This window comes from Vicia villosa, unplaced genomic scaffold (assembly GCF_029867415.1).
Source record: "Vicia villosa cultivar HV-30 ecotype Madison, WI unplaced genomic scaffold, Vvil1.0 ctg.002310F_1_1, whole genome shotgun sequence".
Classification (NCBI taxonomy): domain Eukaryota; kingdom Viridiplantae; phylum Streptophyta; class Magnoliopsida; order Fabales; family Fabaceae; genus Vicia; species Vicia villosa.
The window spans coordinates 1-19,877 of record NW_026705890.1 but is presented as its reverse complement, the minus strand read 5'-3'; the positions used below and the strand labels follow the sequence as shown (position 1 = coordinate 19,877).

Genomic DNA, 19,877 nt, shown 5'->3' with positions numbered 1-19,877 from the left:
GGATGGGCGGAAATTTCAACTGTGCATGTTAGATAAAAAAATATAAAATAAAGAAATTATGTATGATTTCTTTTTCGCACCTAACTCGGCTCAATATGTAATGCCGACGGCCTCACTGGACAACAGGTATGTACCTTTTGAATTCCACCATTAACGTGACAATCATAACAACAATACATTAATTGGTGGATTTTCTTTCTATACTAAATATGTGTTCATGTTTTTATCTAATATTATTATTTTTCAACTTAAATTTACTATAATAAAATAACACAAAAGTTAAAAGACTAATTTAATAAAATATTCTTTTAGTTATCATATTCTTTTTAATATATATGAAACTATCAAACATACACAATATTATTTTCCCCTTCTAAACTATACACACATTCAACATTATGCATGTTTAGGCCTCACTTCAATGCCTTCAAGAACAAGTCCTCCTTTCAACTGATGACCAACTTCAGCAACACTCATTTCAATCTCTTCTTCATCACCTTCACCACTCAAAAATTCACCTATCTCAATTTCCATCCACCCATCTTCTCTTTTACATGGCACTCCAACATTCTCTCCATCTTCTTGTTCTTGAACCATTCTGTTTCTTCTATTTCCATAAAAAAATGTCTCCAAATTAGACTTATTCTCATCTTTAGTACACGTATATGCTTTCCCTCTCTTTACCATCTCTCCTTTCCTAATTGATATTTCTGAAGGAGTAGAGTCAAGTCCATAAGCTCGATGAGAAACTTTCATTACTAAATATGCTCCATATAACTTGTCTGGAGTTAGAATATTCGTTCTGATTTTGCCTTGTATTTCTAACCAGTTCATTGTTCTCAGCTCAGCAACCACCTAAAATCTACAAAATAATTTTTATATGCAGTAGCTTTTCTTAAAGCAAAGTGTGGATCCTCAAATTCTCAATCGGACGGAATAGTTCGGTTGGTTCAATTGTGAACCGGACCTGGTTCTAGTACAAACAGCCTTACGAAAATTAGGAAAACCAGCTCTATCCAGAAATCGGAGAACCGGTTTCAGTTTATTCCACCTAAGACAACACTAACGAAGAACAATATTTCCCTCGGGATGTTTAAGATTATAATCAATTAGGCATTTCAACAAACAAGTGATGTGCACATTCCAAATTAAAAATAAAACAAGTAAAAATTTAGCTTACGCATGAATTTGAGACAAGATTGTCAACAATACTCTTTTGCAGATCAAGTTTGAGCTTTCAAAGAACTAACAGTATCCTACAAAATATTAAAAGCATATAATCAACTTTTCAATGAACTAACTTCAGCCAATCAAAACAAATCCAAAGTTGTAAGTATACAACACAATCATTACACCTTCATTCTAAATTTTCACATAACACAAATTGTATCACTCATAACCATCAATTCAACAACAAATAAAAAATAAAAATCAAAAGGTGGAAAGCAAAAGAAAAAGAAGAAGCAAATCTGAGCAGAGGATTAAAATTGCCGATACTGACGCAAACGAAACACGCACGTACATATCGAAGAAATCTCAGTTCAAAATCCCTATGTTTCTAATCTTCTGGTTCAAACAAAAGAAATAAGTGAAAAAAACTCAAAATAATAAAGAATTTGTATACCTACCTTCAAAGATTCCGACGAAGACTTGAACTTCTGGTACAGTCTCAGGTAGTTTCCTCTTTTTGGTGATGAATCTGGTTTCGTTCTTTATTTCTGGTGGAGAATCTATGACTGACGAGGAAAAATCAATGGCTAACGAGAGAGAATCGACGATACAGTGGTGTATCGATGGGTGACGGTGGTGAATCAATGGTGGGGTTACCGGAACTGTGCGCCTATCGATGGGTGACGGTGGTGTATCGATGGGTGATGGCAAAGATAGAGAAGAGTCCGTCAGTTTTTGCGATGAATGACCAAAATTGAAGTGGAAGATTAGGGGTTTGTGGTGGTGAATGACCAAAATGAAAAGTATCCGCCAAAACGTGTTTTTGTTTTCTTTAATTTAATTAATTATTTTAATATTTTATTAATTATATATTATATAAACAATAGAGATTTCATCAAATGCTAACATTGAAACGTGTTTTGTTTTTTTTAATTTTATTAATTATTAATTATATATTATAAAAACGATAGCGCTTTTCATATAAACGTTAACATAGGCTAGTGTAATATTAGCGCTTCCTAAAAGTGCTATCTTAGTGAATAAAAGTAATAGCGATTTTTCGAAAAGTGCTATCTTATTGGATAATATTAATAGCGTTTTGAGAAAAGCGCTATCTTACTGAAGTATAATAATAGCGTTTTTCCACAAAATGCTATTAAAATCACATTGATCGTATTCTATAATAGCGCCTGATCATAAAGTGCTATTATAAATGCGTTTTTTTTCCTTTTTAATAGCATTTTCTATAAAAATGCTATTAAATTAGGCGATATGAAATATCAATTTTGGCATAGTGATGGTCCAAAAACAAGTGGGCCCACAGATGAAGAAAACAGTAAAATATAATAGGTAAAATAATTTAACTAAAAAAAATTGAAAAAAAAAGGAATGGATGTTGTCGTTGGGGGTTGGCGACTTGGCCCAATTTTTAGACGTTATCGCCTGGCCCATTGGCGAATTCATTAAAGAGGTATTGTTGTCGCCACCCCTCTGGCGACAACGTGTTAATTTAAACATTTTTTGGACATTTATATAATTATTTAAAAAAAGTTGGTTATTTTGATTTCTTTGTTAAATATCGTTATTGAAAAAAAAACTCCAAAACTGTTGGGCCTAAGCCCATATTTTGACAACATTCCAGCAACCCACAAGCTGACACCATTGCTAGCAAGTGTTTGCTTTATAAACACTTAGGGTCCGTTTGGTTCAAACGGAGGGGAGGGGAGGGGAGGGAATTTAATCGAGGGGAGGGGAATGGAGGGGAAGGGAGGGGAGAGAATTTAACTAAATATATGTTTGGTTCAAAGAAGGGGAGGGGAGGGGAGGGATTTTAACAACAAGTATGTTTGGTTCACAAGGGGAGGGGAGGAATTTTAAAATCAATTTACCTTTTTATCCTTATAAATATTATTATTTGTTCTTAGTAAAAATAATTCTAAATAAAAATAGTATTGAGTAAATTTCACCAGATAAAAACTAGTTCATTCATAAACCATGATATAATCGTAAACATATCTTCAACGCAAATCAAACCATTATCTGATTCTATGATTCATCTAACCCAATAAAACAATTTCTATAATTAAAAATAAATTAATTAATGTTAGAATATTAATAAAATTGAACAAATAATATTAGAGAGTTAAAAATTTTATTTATAACATAAATATATTATATTCGCATATATTATATATTGTTATTATTATTATTATTGCTAATAGTATAATAAAAAAACCTTATTATTATCATATATAAGAGCTGATATAAGTATAAGTATGTTATTATTATAAAAAATATATAATATCGAAAAGAAAACTTCAACAAAATAAAAAGGAAAAAAAAATCACCTGAGAGCAACAATGCACAAATAGCAACCGCACAATAGAAAAAAAAAATAAACGTGAAATAATACAGAGAAGAAATCTAATCTTTAATAATTCAATAAGGACAATCTTGGAATTAAAAAAATGATTGAGGTTAAAATAGGGAAAATAATAAAATTGTGATTACTGTATCTTCCCTCCCCTCCAAATCCCTCCAATTTGGAGGGGAGCAATAAATGAGTCTAGGAGGGATTTTGCTCCCCTCCCCTCCCCTTATAAAAAATGAACCAAACACATATTTTTATAAATATTCCCTCCCCTCCCCTCCCCTCCCCTCCATCTACTCTCAACCAAACGGACCCTTAAACTAAAACTAAGCCAATCGATATGAGAGTTATGAGAAACAAAATCAACAAAAGTAACTAAAACTGAAAGCTCTTTGTTTATGAACTTCCTTGTTTTTCAAATATGCTTTAGTGCATGGTTAAAAAGCTAGCAGCATTCTTAACAATACTTTGCAAACTCAAGTTGAAGAAGCAACTTCCATTTCAAAACTTTTCTATTTGGCAGAAAGTTGCCTTATGTTTAGAGTTTGAATGTTGTCAAAATACGGGCTTAGGCCCAACAGGATTTATTGTAAAATTCGAACTAATTAATCTTTAAATAAATTTGTAAAAAAGCTTACTAAAAAATATTAATAATTAATTAAAATAATATTAATGAATTAATTATTCTAGTTAACATTGCCAAAAAAAACTCAAGATTAAAAAGTTAGTTTTTTAAAGGGAGGGATTAAAAGTTAAAAAAACATTAAATGATGGGAATTAAACGTGTATTTGAACATTAAGAATATTAGAAATTGTTTCATATCACACAAAATTATATTAAACTATAAATATCATTTAGAAAAAACAAAACAAAAGGACCCTTAAACTAGGGGTGATCGTGGTTCATGAACCGCACTGAATTGAACCAAATTAATGGTTCAGTTCAGTTTTTAAAATTATTTTAGTAAAAAATTAATTAACTGGTAAAACAGTTTCAATTCAGTTTTAAACTAGTTCAGAACTAGTTTGTATTTATAAACTGATTTATAATCAATTTCTAATAAACTAGTTTAGTTTAAAACCAATTTATAATTAAAAATTATATTTTTTTTATTGAAGATTTATTTTATAAATTATTTCAAAATTATTTTTATATATATATATATATAAAAATAATTTTGAAATTGAAATAATTTTTATATATATATATATATATATATATATATATATATATATATATATATATATATATATATATATATATATATATATATATATATATATATATATATATAATGATTTATTAATGTGTTGTACTTAAAAGTTACAAAATTAATTTTTAGAACCATAATAGAATAACAGTGGAATGATGCTCTTCAACTGCAGTATATTAATAGTTTCTATATTATAACATGCAAGCTGAAATTTGTTTGTTAATTTTAACATGCAATTAATTTCAATTACGCTTACGCTTTTCATTGGTTCCAGTTCCTGAAGGGAATTTTTTCCAATTTTTGAAAGCAACACACGTAGGGTATCTGCAATTCAAATTAGGAATATGGATCAATTAACTATATTTTTGCACACCCCTACCTTAAACTCCTTCTCTCTATAAAACACGTAAACATTCCAAAATAGGCATTCACTCCAACAAATCAAAAATACTTTTTTAATAAAAATCACATATCTTAAGTATTAAATAGGGATCAAAATAGGTTGAACCGAGTTAAGCTTTGTAAAACCTAAGTCTGACCTACTAAAAATAGTAATGTCTAAGTTTGACCTGTAATCTATCATAGATTTATTTTTATGCCTGAGCCTGACCTTTTTGAAATGCTGGTTAACCTGTTAGCGTACTTAAAAACCTACTTTATTTGAACATATATAAATAAACAATTTAATTAATGGTTATATAGACTAAAAACTAAAATAACAATGACACTAAAAGTTTGTTTGCATGGAAATAATTGAGATACATACTAACATAAGTTTTATGAGACTCTTTGTTTATGAAAACTTATGAAAACAACTTATGACATTATGAGTAAGATGTTTTTAACTTATTTTCGTAAGTTCTTCATGATAAGGACACACCACTGAGTATCGATCAAATTCAAACTGGACTTGCATGGATTTGCCCCTGCTAGTAGGGTCTTTGGAAAGATTCGCTTCGCGAGGACTTTATGAGATGTGCACTAGGGGCGACATGCCCCTAGTAATCACAGGCCCAAAACAATGTCCCATGTTGATTGGGAGGTAGCTTCAAGTCTACTTGGATGCGTGCCCTTGATTGTTTTGGCGTCTTTGAGAGATTCTTGGAATCTTGACTTGATTGCCCCAGCTTGATTGGATAAACCATGTCATGCCCCTTGTATACTGAAGCGATTTTGTCTGTCGGGACAACTTTCAGTCATTAATTGTACCATGTATAAATTCTTCCTGATGCTAACATTCGAACTTATGTAGCAAAATATGTTTAATAATGAATTCATGAGATGCAATACATATGTCTGTCTTGAGTTTTTTTGGAAAACATTAAAACAGGAGATGTAAAAAGCGTGATTTTTGTAAAAAGATGAAATATCAACTCAGCGTTTTTGGTAAACCTTAAGGAGTCAGGATACCTTTTTAGTGACAGTATGCTTTCGACTAACCATGATTCAATTAGGACTTTCAAGGGTTGTAACGTGGCATGGTTCACGGTTTAAGAAACAAAGGATAAAGGCTCAAGATTTTCTTTATACCCATCCCAATCTTCGTGATGTTCTTCGATCTTATGCTCAGTTAACTTTGCATTTCAAAACTTTTGAAGTCGTATCTTTGACATTTGATGATGGTTTAAGTAATGGAAGTTTATTTGGACAGGCAGTCATCTTTTTTGTTTTTGTAATTCTTTTCATTTTGTCGAGGATTTTTAGTGACCTCTTTTTTTTGACTTTGTTATCCCTAACTTTTGCCTGAACTGTATATTTTGAGATTACAGCCAGCGGGATGTTTCGATTTTATATAAGTTTCCTTCATAGGTTTTGACTTAATAGTTTTTCTTTTGATAGATGTTGACTGCCTGACTTAATGATTTCGGGAACCCATCATTATTTGTGTAGACAACGACTAGTATAATTGGGTTAACTGAGTAACTCCCCTGCCCCAGGTTATAGTTGAGGGTTTTAAATTCTACAAGAAAGAAACTCCTACTTCTTAGGCCCAAAGGGGTTTAACGAGGGATTAACATCCTTATATCTCCACTGTTTAGGAGTTGAAACAATGCATGTACATCGTCAGCATAGTCTATTCAAAATCATACTGTATGAAGTTGTGGTATCGTTTTCGTCATTCTCCCTCAAAAGGCTTACAGCTTAGCAGGAGTTGAATAAGCACAAAACATATGCAAAGTAAAGATATAATTTAAAATGAGTGATAGCGAAATAATTTATTCAAGACAAGCATATGCAATGCACTAATGATGATTATTAAAACAGATAATGTCTATCATAATTCGAATGTTTAAACAAACAAAATAGAAATTTGCAAATGAAAGTAAAACTAATGATCTGAAAGTCCCTCCTTCTAGCCATCCACAGCATTAGCAGTCACATTAGAAGTCTCAGGAGGATCAAATTCAATTTCCCCAGCATCGATCATATCTTGGATTTTGTTCTTCAATGTCCAGCAGCTATTCGTATCATGACCAGGACTATCGGAGTGATATGCACACCTCACATTAGGATTATAGCTTCGAGCAGAAGTACAAGGATTCTTAGGGGGATCCTTTAAAGTGATCAACTCTGACTTCAACAGGTGTTGTAATACTTGAGCCGGTGACATATTGATCTTTGTAAACTGACGCCTAGGCGTGTCTTGCTTGTTTTGACGACCTTTTTGAGGTGCCGGTGTGGAGATCAAAACTGCCCCAACAGATTGGCCATGGTTACTCCTTTTCTGATCATGCCCATTATTTGAATCTGACTTCCCATTGAAAGGTTTCTTTGCAACGCCTGAGGATGTAGCAACTTGAATCTTACCACATCGGATGCCATTATCGACACGATCCCTAGTCAGTATAAGTTCAGTGAATCCAGATGATGAACTTCCCAGCAAATGACTATAAAAAGGGCCAGTCAGTGTACTCATAAACATATCCACCAATTCTCTGTCAGCCAAAGAAGGTTTGACTCTTCCAGCTAGATCTCTCCATTTTGAGCATACTCCTTGAAACTTTCCTCGGGTCCCATAGACATGCTTTGTAGTTGCATGCGAGTTGGTGCGAGGTCAGCATTGTATTGATATTGCTGGTAAAATGCAACAACCAAATCTTCCCAGGTACGGATGTTAGTACTTTCCAGTTGATAGTACCATTCGAGTTGAGTTCCAGATAGGCTCTCTTGGAAAAAGTGGATCTATAGCTTCTTATCGGCGGTATGAAGTTGAATCTTCCTTACATAAGACCTCAAGTGCAATTTAGGACAAGAGACTCCATTGTATTTTGTGAAAGTTGGGATCTTGAATTTCGGAGGGATAACAACTCCAGAGATGAGTCCTAGCTCCTCAAAATCCAAACCGGGTACCTTTTGAATTTCCATAGCTTTCATACGTTCTTCCAGCAATTTGTACTTGTCATCAGGATATTCGTCCTCATAGTAATAGTCCTCTTCTTCCTCAGAAGGCTTGGCAGAATCATGGTTACTTTTTGCCTCAGTCTTGATACTAGCATCATCCTCTTCGTCACTGTCTTCAGAGGCCTCGGCATCCCTGAGTTGCAAGATCGGTCTAAGCCTTTTCCTTAGAATCTTCTTGCCTTTCTTCTTCTTATTCTTGGTAAGGAGTGCTTTCAGTTCATCTTGCCCCTTGGACAAGTTCAGGATCAGATCTTGAAACTGGGCGTTCTGAGCTTGAAGGTCTTTGACTGATTGCTCGAGATTCATGATGCTGAAATAAACAGTGAGGAGGTGAGAAACCTGTGGTGGAAACCTGTGATGCAATGTTATGAATGCAGATGCAATATTTTCGAAGATCTCTGGGAATTTAGTTAACAACGTCAAAAAATGATTTGGTCGCTTCTTCGTTTGAAGAACTCTGATTTTTGGATGTTCTTCTATGGGAATCAAGCTCACCATATCTAGTGGGTCATAGCCTCTGATTCGGGAACTTCTGAATTTGAAGGTACATGGCTAGAGGAAAATAAATCCTCTTGCCCCTTGATAGGTACAGCGTCTCTGAATTGGAAGGTATGCGGCGAGAGGAAAGTAAATCCTCTTGCCCCTTAATAAGAGTTTAATCCTTGATAAGAGCACCTTAAATTGTGCGCCCTAAATTCCTAAGATCCTTGAAAGGGTTAGTTAACATGCAATGTTATTATGTCATGATGTCATGATGTTATGCGAATGCAATGCATATGGCAAAGCTTTAAGATAGTAAGGACTAGTGAGTCCCACAAGAAAAACCTGCAAGAAAACCGAAGGGTTAGTAGCAAGCACAGACAAGTCACACAAGTGTCCTTAGGTTTAAAGGCTCGCATGAAGTTTGTAGGTAAGTACCCTCCCCACTGAAGTTAAGTTGGTTTAACCTGTCCTATATAAAGATCGGGTTCTAGGGAGCTCATATCATTGACCTTTCTCGAAGGCGCTTATCTCAGTTCGGTAATCGAATCACCAACCGAGAAGGTCCTGAAAGTCCATTCCATATGAGTGTAGCTTCGAGTATCAACCAACTTCAGTCGGAACCAAAGCCAGCCATCTCGCTACTTTCTAATAGGCCAAAGTCAAGTTCAACTAGGGTTCTAGGGGCAAATTAGTGCTTAATGACACCACGCAGCAGCCAAGTGTTTCCTCAAGTCGGATCCCAAGGAACACCAGGACAAACAAATGTGTCACACTAACGATGGCCACCATATCAACCACATCAGTATACGCTGTGCAGTCTCCTTGGTCTCATGCCATTTACCTAAGGTTCTCAGATCCGGGTTAGGATCTTTCACACAAGTAAATACCCAAAACAGCCTTTGAAATATAATGCAGACAAAATCAAACAATTAAAGTGAATCCTAAACTCTAAGGTAACCCCTCTTTTAATTCGAAAGAAATATCCCCAGCAGAGTCGCCAGTTCTGTAATACGGTGAACTGACTTTATTTGAAATGTTGCGGTAAGCAAGAGTCGCCACTGACTTTTATTTTATCTAATTTAATAGAAAGGCTAAAAGAACAGGAAAAGACCTTAAAAAGATGTTGAGTTCGGGGGGTAAGTTATACAAAGGGAAGGTGTAAGGCACCATTTGCATCCATGGTTATCCATGGGCTCTTAACTGCTTAACTCAGTTGTTTGTTTGAATTGTTTGAAAAGCGGTGTGAATAGTAAAAAGATTTGAATAAGGACTTTAGCTTGTAAATAAGCGTAGCCTTTTGGAAATCGTTTTGAAAAGGAGGTGTGAAAAACATTTGAATTTGTTTGAGTGGAGCAGGCAATTAAGAACTACCTACCCTAAGTTTGTCTTTCTTGTTCTTTAAGTCTTTCGGGCGAAAGGGTCTATCCGTACCATAAGAGGGCAGGAAGGCTTTCAATTGGATGTGAAAGGGTCGTCGAAAGTATCGTTCGCCATAAGACTGTCCCTACCATAAAGAGGGCAGGTAGTCTAAGGGAATGATATAATAGTCATTTAATCTTTATGCAACAGGCGAGGATACCTTTGCAACTGGGACAATTATTCTTTATAAGGCAACCTCGAGGGAGTTTCAATAACTTTGAAGGCGACACGAAACATTGCTTTAGGTATCCTCAGAATCGAGGGACTTTTGACTATTTAGTACAATTAGAGGCAACGGGTAACAAGGCAACAGAAGAGGTTACCCTAAAGGTGAGTGTGTGCACCAATTACATGATTCAATTCAATTATATTTATCTTGTATTGTCAGTGATCTAATTAATTTAACGAAGCTCGCACTCCCTAGGCCCTAGGATTACTAACCACAGCAGAAAAATAATAGCAGAATTAAAGCCCTACGCTATTACAATAAACACCTGCGGGGATGGGGGAAATAAAACATAAAATTAAATTGCACGTCTTCAGCCTTGATCTTCCTCAAACCTTCGATTGACCCTGATCATCTGAGAATTAAACGAAAAATGATAGCGGTAAGTGTATGAGTAATTCATTGACAGTTGAAACCAATCATAATTCAAGCCATAAGGCAAAAATTAAAATAAAAGGTAAAAATAATTTAAATAATAATAAAGAGGGATCAGAACTTAGATTTTGATTGCCCTGGCGCGTAGTCGGAGGACTTCTGATTAACCCTGAAAAGAAATTACATGAAGAAGAGAAGCGTTAGTGCATTTAATATTCGTTAACTATGGTACAAACCCTATATTATCCCCAAAAGGCAAATAAATGGGTTTGAGCAAACCCTAAAAGGTTAATGAGATCGAAAGTTTGACTAAATATAACAAATGATTAAAATAACATAAGGTTGATCCTAATTATTAGTTAATTAAAAATGTATTCGAATTTTAATATATATAGAAAAACAATTATCGGATTTTCGATTTTAAAAATAATGGTGAAAATATTAATAAATAGCATGTAAAAAAAACTAATTTTTAAAATAGTAAAAAAAAAACAAATAGAGAAAAGAAAATAAGTATATAAAAGGTTTCATAAATAAAAATAAAAATAAAAATAAATACTTAGCTGGGCGTGTAATCCAATGTGATATGCTTGTGGAGGTCTATGGTGTAACTGCAGTTTGGTGGCCTTAAGATCCTGTACGCTGGGGATCCAAGAGTGTTGATGAGAGGACGCACCGTGAGGCTTCAGGAAAGCTACACACTGGATCTTGCCATGAAGTCAAACGTGGGGCGCGTGGGTCCCACTTGCTGCTTTGATCAGCCAATCGAGTAGTGAGAGAAAGATGGGAGACTTTGACCAACCAAACAGGCTGCTACGCGTGGACCCCAGCCGCCAACCCACTATTCACCTTCTTCCCCAAACACCTTGCTACAGTACTGCTGCGAATTTGCCATGAGTATTAGCTACGAAAGTTGGTAGCTACACCTGCGAAAATCAAACTCAACCGTACAGCAGTTAACAAGCAAATTAAAATGCCCAGATCTCTAAATCAAGGTCTCACGAACACGATAGTAGCATTTATACTGATCGAATTCTGCTGTAAAGGCGGGAACGAAGGAGGACGAAGCTCATGCCCTAACCATGGCCTCTTCGCGTTCTTGCGTCAAAGCTCCAGTTTAAAGGTACTAAGCTATTCTAAGCATCCATATGAACTCATACAAGGCGTTAGTTTCAATGGAAATACGTTAAAACAGGGTACACGAAAAGTATAAGAATGCATGAATAATATGAACGTGATGCAGCCATTCCATGTGTTATGAAGCTTAGATATCGACTTGTCCTTACCCTTTAGTACCTCAGTAATAGATTGGGACGGTTGGAATGCTCTGAAAGGCACTGAACCAACTTCTTGGACGTGCCCTAGCTATGAAAGAATGTTCTCCTATTGCAAACCCTATTTTCTTGCTTTCTTTCTCCTATTTTTTCGTCCTTGCCAACTGCATGTTATGAGTATATATAATGGAACAAATTAGGGTTGAAATATTGACAAAGAATCAAGTGATTGGTGGGAGAAAAAATTGAGAAAGATTTGAATTAAAATTATATGAAATCTTGCTATTTTTGGCCAATTTTATTCCTCTCTTTCCAATCCCTATTACCACGAAATTTGATCATATTATTGGCATATGGAATGATTGGAATTGACTAAAAAATAAAAACCAAGCAAATCTTTTCATATTTTCCCTTTATTTGATTTAAATTGAATTTTTAATGAATAAAAAATTCAATAAAAATAAAATAGAAATCAAATGGACGTGGCATTGGACTTGATTTAGTTGATGAGGCCTTCATATGATTTTATTTGGATTTATTTGGATTTTATTTGATTTAAAAATGAATTTATATGAATAAATTCAAACATAAATAAAATAAAACCATAAAATATAATCCAAATGTTCCTTGGGCCTATTTTGTTCTTAAAATAACATGTGTAATCCATAATCCATGGCCCACTACTTAAAAACACAAAATCGACCAACTTGCGTTAGGTGTAATTTCTCAAAATCGTCCAACTTGCGCAAGCCATAACTCAATCAAATTTTATCATATGGAAGTGTTCTAGGACTTTTTGGAAAGCCCGAGATGTCCTCTATAAGCCACTTTGGAACATATTTCGCATTTGAGAATTTTATCTTGATGATATGCTTCCTGACAAAAAACTGCTTTTTGCGAGCTTCTAGAAGGACCTGTAATGTACTAGCTTATATCTCTCAAATGAAGCATTTTTGGACTTGGCTTTAGAGAGACAAAGTTGTAGAGAATGCAATTTCCTTCAAAATAGGATTTGTATGGAGAATTTCTGATGTTCCATGTGAGAGTTATGGCTGGTCAAAGTTCGGTTGACTTTTAGGTAAAAAACCCTAATTTAGAAGCTTTGAGTTTTGTTGATTTCTGATCTTTTCTTGATGAATCATGATCAATACTTGATCAAATGATGAATCTAACATTAAAATGTTGATGTTGACCAAAAATCAGGAGTTCTGACTGTACTTTGACCACAATTGACTTTTAGGTCAAATTAGTCGACTGTTGACCATTTGACCAGTTGACTGAGCAATCTTATGAATCAGAGCTTGAAACTTGGCACGAGGATCCTTTGAGGCATATGAGAAGCTACGAAGTCCATTTGAGGTGTCAGAAACTGATTATACTTTGAGAAGATCAAAACCCTAGTTTGGGGGTTGTTGTTTAGGAGAGAGACTACATGCTTCCTTCTTCGAGCATTTGAAAGTCGGATAGACTGAAATATGATGGGAAAATTTTGGGGTATGACATCAAGTAACTTCTACTCGCTCGCATTGAAGGCCATGCCTAATGAAAAAGTGAGAACGTTAACGCCGCCCGTTAAAGAAAACACAAACATGCAAAAAGAATTGGTGGGGAGAACTACAGAACTATGATTTCCCTATTGCACGTTAGGGATATGTAGGCACCAAATTCAAATAAATTAGGCGAGTTCACTTATATATTTATTTCCTTTCCCCTTTACAACTCATTTCATGTTCCTTTATCAAATAAGCATTAGATAACACACCTTTCGATTAGAAACAAACAAGACTGGATCCCAAGAGTACTACAGATGCGAGGGGTGCTAATACCTTCCCCTTGCGTACTTGACTTTCGTACCCTTATCTTGGTTGCGAGACCATCCTTTCCCTATATGAGGTTTGCTGGATATTTCCTTTCCTTTATTGGGATAAATAAAGTTCAGTGGCGACTCAGTTATTTTTTCGCGGTAGCGACAGGGGTGAGTCCCACACACAGAGCTTGGGGAAATTATAAAAAACAGAGTTTGGGGGCAAGTCCCTTAAGTTTTATAGACAACTACACATGAAATATTTAATGCAACTAATGATTGACTTGTTTTGAGAAGCTAAACTAGCTTGAGTCCACTACACATGTCAGAGGAGTGGGGGAATCTCCTAGCCTTTTTCTTCGTGTTTCTCTCATCGCCATTTGTATTATTCGAAGCACAAGTTTAAAATGCTAGGTTTTAGAATTGCAAAACATATTTAAAATGGCTAAGCTTTAGAAATGCAAAGCAAGGGTTTGGGTGTTAAGTTTTAAAAATACAAAGAAAAAGTAAATACAAGAGAGAGAGAGAGAGAGAGAGAGAGAGAGAGAGAGAGAGAGAGAGAGAGATGAGTACCTAAAAATTCTAGTCAATACTATCCCATTCCTTTGGATTGGAAACATAAGCAATATCAATGAGGAATCAAGCAAGCATGCATCTCAAGCAAGCATAAAGGTAAAGCATCTCAAGTAATATCATGTGTAAGATATGGTATATGTATCAATTATCAACAATCAAGCATAAACAAAGTCAATCCCTCACATGGATATGGTAATATCAAAGGGGAAACCCTAGAATGTACATTAATATGACTCAAAGGAAACAAGTCAACAATCAAATAAAGATGTCAATAGATTCACAAGTAAACTTAGGGTAAGTATATAAATATCATGATTAAAAAGAAGAGGAGACATACCTCAATAAATTTAATCATCAAGATCATAATAGCATCAAGTATATATGGACATATAAGTGTGTCTGAACACATGAACACGTGTATACGAACATGGTAATCTCATGGATATGTGTGAACATGTCAAGTATATAATGATGGTAATACACAACAAGACAAAGCAAAGTCAATCATAGTATCATGGTAGACAAGTACCCAAACAATACATTGATGAATCATGAGTTTAAGTAAGGTATGATCAAATAATATGAACATATGGATGTGTGAATATGTGATCAATCAACAACATGGATATCAAACAACCAAGGCAAGTTAGAATATACAAAGTATACAAACATCATGGTGAGAATATGTAGATCAAACATATATATACATGTGATCTAAACAAGGTATGAACATAAAAAAATCAAGTATAAATAATCATCAAGCAAAGAGATCATATCAACATGGTAAGATCAAGATAAACATTTGTTCATGGTAATCACCTTAAGCATACAAGATTAATCACCTAAATATGGAAAAATCAAAGGAGAAAACATAAAGATCATCATGGTATAAACTCAAATATGAACAAGTGCAAACATCACCTTATGGTATTAAGTTCAAGTCCACAAGATATTACATGGATTAGCGTTTATGAAAATTAGGGTTTGTAAGATATATGTTTTATATTTTAATCATGCTTTAATAATTTTTTAAATGTATTTTATGAACAAAGGAACATATTTTTAAACAAAGGAACATATTTATATGATTTTAATGATTTTTGAATGTATTTAAAATAAATATAAAATTAAAAGAAATAAATATTTTTATCACTTTCATGTTGAGGAGGAAAAATAATCAAAGGTTTGATAAAAAGAAATAAAATCAAAAAGAAATAATGGAAGAATTAAAATAGAATTAAAAATTAAGTGGGGTTCAAGGGGACTTGAACCCCTGACCATGGGCTCACCAAGTTAAAACTTAACCACAGGGCCAGCACACACATTTTTTAATAACATGCATCCATAAAATCAAAAGGGAAAGCAAAGACTTAAAATGACAAAAAATAAAATAACACAAAAGGTATGGGGCGATGGGGATTCGAACCCTAGTCCTCAACATCACAAACACACACAACCACTGGGGTCTCCATACATCCATTCATTTACATGCATCCAACTAATTATATATTAAAACATATTTAAATTCAAGTTTTTAGCATAAACATCATCATCTTTAACCTCACGAAGAACAAAAAAATCTATAAATGGAGTTTTGGATTTTGGGAGTCAAACATGGCAAATTAATATACATTTTGGAACGAAAGCAAAAGGGAAAGCAAAGACTTAAAATGACAAAAAATAAAATAACACAAAAGGTATGGGGTGAGGGGGATTTGAACCCTAATCCTCAACATCACAAACACACACACTCTACCACTAGGGTGGCCATACATCCATTCATTTATATGCACCCAACTAATTATATATTAAAACATATTTTAAATTCATGTTTTTAGCATAAACATCATCATCTTCAACCTCACGAAGAACAAAAAAATCTATAAATGGAGTTTTGGTTTTTGGGAATCAAACATGGCAAATTAATATACATTATGGAACAGAATTTCATGAGGAATTCAACCATGCTATTTAGTTTCATACAAACTTGAAGAAACAACCAAAATCAAGTGGAATTCGTATGAACCCTAAAAATTTAAAATAAAATTAAATGACAACCATGAACAATCAATTCCCTAAACTTGAGGGCTTCTACTCCTTTCATTGTAACAAACATAATGGTATCAAGAAATGTATAAAATAATGCTTCTATGTACAATTTCCAAGTCAAGAAAAACATACTTGTTATGTGGAGATTGATATGGTGATTTAGCTACTTTTGGGAATGGAAAATGATCCTCTTAGCTTCCTCAGACCTCTAAGAGTGTATTGCAATCTTCACCTTGCCTTGAAACCTAGTCAATCTTTCTGATCAAGTCCACTTGCAAGATATAAAATGGTGATTTGAGTGAAGTGATTTAGAGGTTACCGGTGCAAACTAATGCATACAGTAGCTTCTATGTCGTATGTGGATGTTGTTTGAATGATGAGTTGGCAATAAACTCGAGGGAGATGAGAGTTTCTAAAGTTTGGACTTTGAGGTAAAAGTGAGTTTTGTGTGCAATGGTGAATTTGAGAGATGTTGTATGTCTTCATTCAAAAGCAACACCCTTTATTTATAGGCATGATTCATGGTTTGTGAGTGAAGAAATCAATTAATTTAGAGTTCTCTATCAAAAGTTGACTTAGCTGGATTTTAAGTGAAGGTACATGAAATGCATGGTTTGAAGAATGGGCATGGCTTGATTTATGGAAAATAGGGTGGCTTAGGGTGTTGCTTCTGATCATGGAGATGGAGTGTGATCAGATGAAAAAAAATTTCAATGCTTAATGCAAGAGTTTTTGGGAGAAAGGTGATTAAAGTGAACTTTTCAAGAATGAAAATGGAGCCTTTAGTGCAAAAATGGAATGAATCTTTAGACAATGATAAAAAAAATTGTGTAATGCATCATATCTTTGTGCAAAGTTATAGTTATGTTGATTTTAGAAGCAATCAACGACCTGTAACAAAGATTTTGCAGATTTTCAAGGTTTGGCACTTGGTTTGAACATGGAAATGGCCCTCAAAATCAACTTCATGGTGCCATCTTCATCTCTTCAAAACTCTTAGCTCAAGTAAAAGAAATTAATGCTCTTGGACTTTTTGGAAAGATGATATTACATACTTCAACTTTCATGTTAGTCACTTGAAGAAATTCAACTTGGATCATAATGAAATTTGGCCAACAAGATTGAGAAAATAAGTTGTTTAACACTTAGCAAAATTTCTAAGTGTTTGAACATTTTTACAACTTTGAAACATTAATTTGATCAATCCATAACTTCCAATCCATATGATATTTTTGATCAATTTTTCTACAATATTGAAATATGAAGCATCATCTTTGAGTAGATACCTTGTGCATGAAAAATGATGACTTGAGGAGAAAGTTACATCCTTGTAAAGTAGGCTACTTGAACATAAAATTTCCATAACTTAGAAAAATTTCTAAAACCCTAAATTTCATCTTATGATTCTTTTTCTTGATTTTGTTGATTTTCTTGAATAAACTTGATCAAATTGTTCCATCACCATATTTTTATCATTCTTGACCTTAGAAGTCCATGGTTGACCAAAAATTCTAAAAGTCAAACTTGATTCTTGAGCAATGAATTTTCATCAGATGAATTACAATCTTTCTAATATCAGTGAATCAAGATTCTTTAGCCAATTGAATCATACGAGTGGCCTATGAGGAAGCATATAAGGATTTTGAATCATGTTCTAAAATTTCATATCATGCCATGATCAAAAGGTCAACACTACATGAATTAGGTCAAAACCCTAATTTGGTGCATCAGATGAATTGAAAGTTGATGATCTTGAATTAAGGCACACTTGAACTTGAATATTGATGAGGGGAATCACTTGATCATATTTGAGAGTCACAAAAACTCTGATTATTTGAGCTCCTTAATCCAACACACCTATCTTGTGAAAAAAGTAAACAAGCAAACCAGTATCTCTTGTATCATAAGGTTAATGATGATGCATGAGTACTTTAGATGAGATGATGAATGATGATAATGATAATCAAACTCTTTTGAATTCAATGCAATTGAAGTGGAATATTAGGGTCAAAAATCGGGGTATGACAAGTAACAATGAGAGACTTTTATGCCATGCAAACACTCTCTTAAAAGTTTCTTTTCCTTTTTAGATAGAGTGTGACACGCCGAAGGAAAATAAGTTATCTTTCATCTTTCTTCTAGAGCTAACTATTGTCATATACCCATTCGAACCATATCTAAATGGGTACAATTAATATATTTAGTCTTGTTTGAAATATTTAGAAGTGTTCCTATCAAACTATCACACACATTTCTCCATCTGCATCACATCAAGACAATATCTTACATCTTGGCTACACCTATATGGAAAATCAAATAACACCGACCTCTTTTTCCAAATATTTCTCTCAACGAGACCTTTTTTATTATTTCCAAAGACAACAATACCATGTTCTTGTTGTTGATAAACTTCACGACCCATTAAAGGCTTATGAGCGATTTCGAACTCCAACTCTCCGTTAAAAGCTTTCCTCAATCTACAATAAGGATGACTGGGTTTTATAAATTTCCGATACCCAAGGTAAATAGTTTTTTTCCAGACTCAAGTAGGTGAAAACAATTATTCAAATCACATATAGGACACACTTTATGTCCTTTGACACTGTATCCAACCAAATTACCATATGCAGGAAAGCCGTTAATTGTGCAACATTGCATGCATCTTAAACTTTTCACCAGAATATTAATCATCAACGCCAAGGCATTCCTCCCACAAAAGTATTAAATCTTCAATTAATGAACTTATATAAACATCTATGTCGTTTCCTGGTTGTTTTGGTCCAGAAATCATCATACTTAACATCATATACTTGCACTTCATGCACAACCAATGAGATAGGTTATAAATCATGAGAAGAACATGACATGATGTATGGTTAGTACTTAGATTACCATAGGGGTTCATTCCATCTGTGGAAATCCCAAACATAAGGTTTCTTGGCACAAGGCCAAAATCTTGAAACAACGAATCAATTTTCTTCCATTGCAAACCAGGTACATGGCAAATGTTTCATCACATTTTTTTCATCTACATACCATCGAATATTCTTTGCATCACTCGCATTAGCAAAAAGTCTCTTGAACCTTGAAATTATTCGCAAGGACCATAACACTTTAGCAGGAGAACGTTTCTTGTTAACATTATCATTGTCATCACTATTTTTATTCGACTCACCATATACCGAAGATTGATCCGAATTTTCATACTCTTTCCTGTATAATATGCAATTATTAGAGCATGCATGTATTTTGATATACTACATGCCCATTGGACACAATATCCTTTTGGCCTCATAACAAATCCGACAAATTGTTATCTTCTAGTAGCATTTGTTTCAACAAATCAAGCAATTCCATGAAACTTTTATCCGACCATCCAATTTTTTCCTTCAAATAAAACAATTTTAAAAACACAGACAATCGTGTAAAACTTATGCACCCCTTATGTAAAGGGGCATCCTTATCACTACATAAAGTATCATAAATATGGGCTTTCACAGAAGATGATTCTCCC

At 34.0% G+C, this 19,877-nt stretch overlaps 1 protein-coding gene across 1 annotated transcript; it reads right to left on the bottom strand.

The window, feature by feature from the left end:
• Positions 1-378: 378 nt before the first annotated feature.
• LOC131638404 (F-box protein PP2-B13-like) lies at positions 379-19,576 on the bottom strand (the record flags this gene model as incomplete). The annotated part of the gene is made up of 3 exons (XM_058908965.1): positions 379-855; positions 18,651-18,855; positions 19,400-19,576. Coding segments are annotated over 3 exons (841 nt in total), but the record flags the coding sequence as incomplete, so codon positions are not given.
• Between the last annotated feature and the right edge of the window lie 301 nt (positions 19,577-19,877).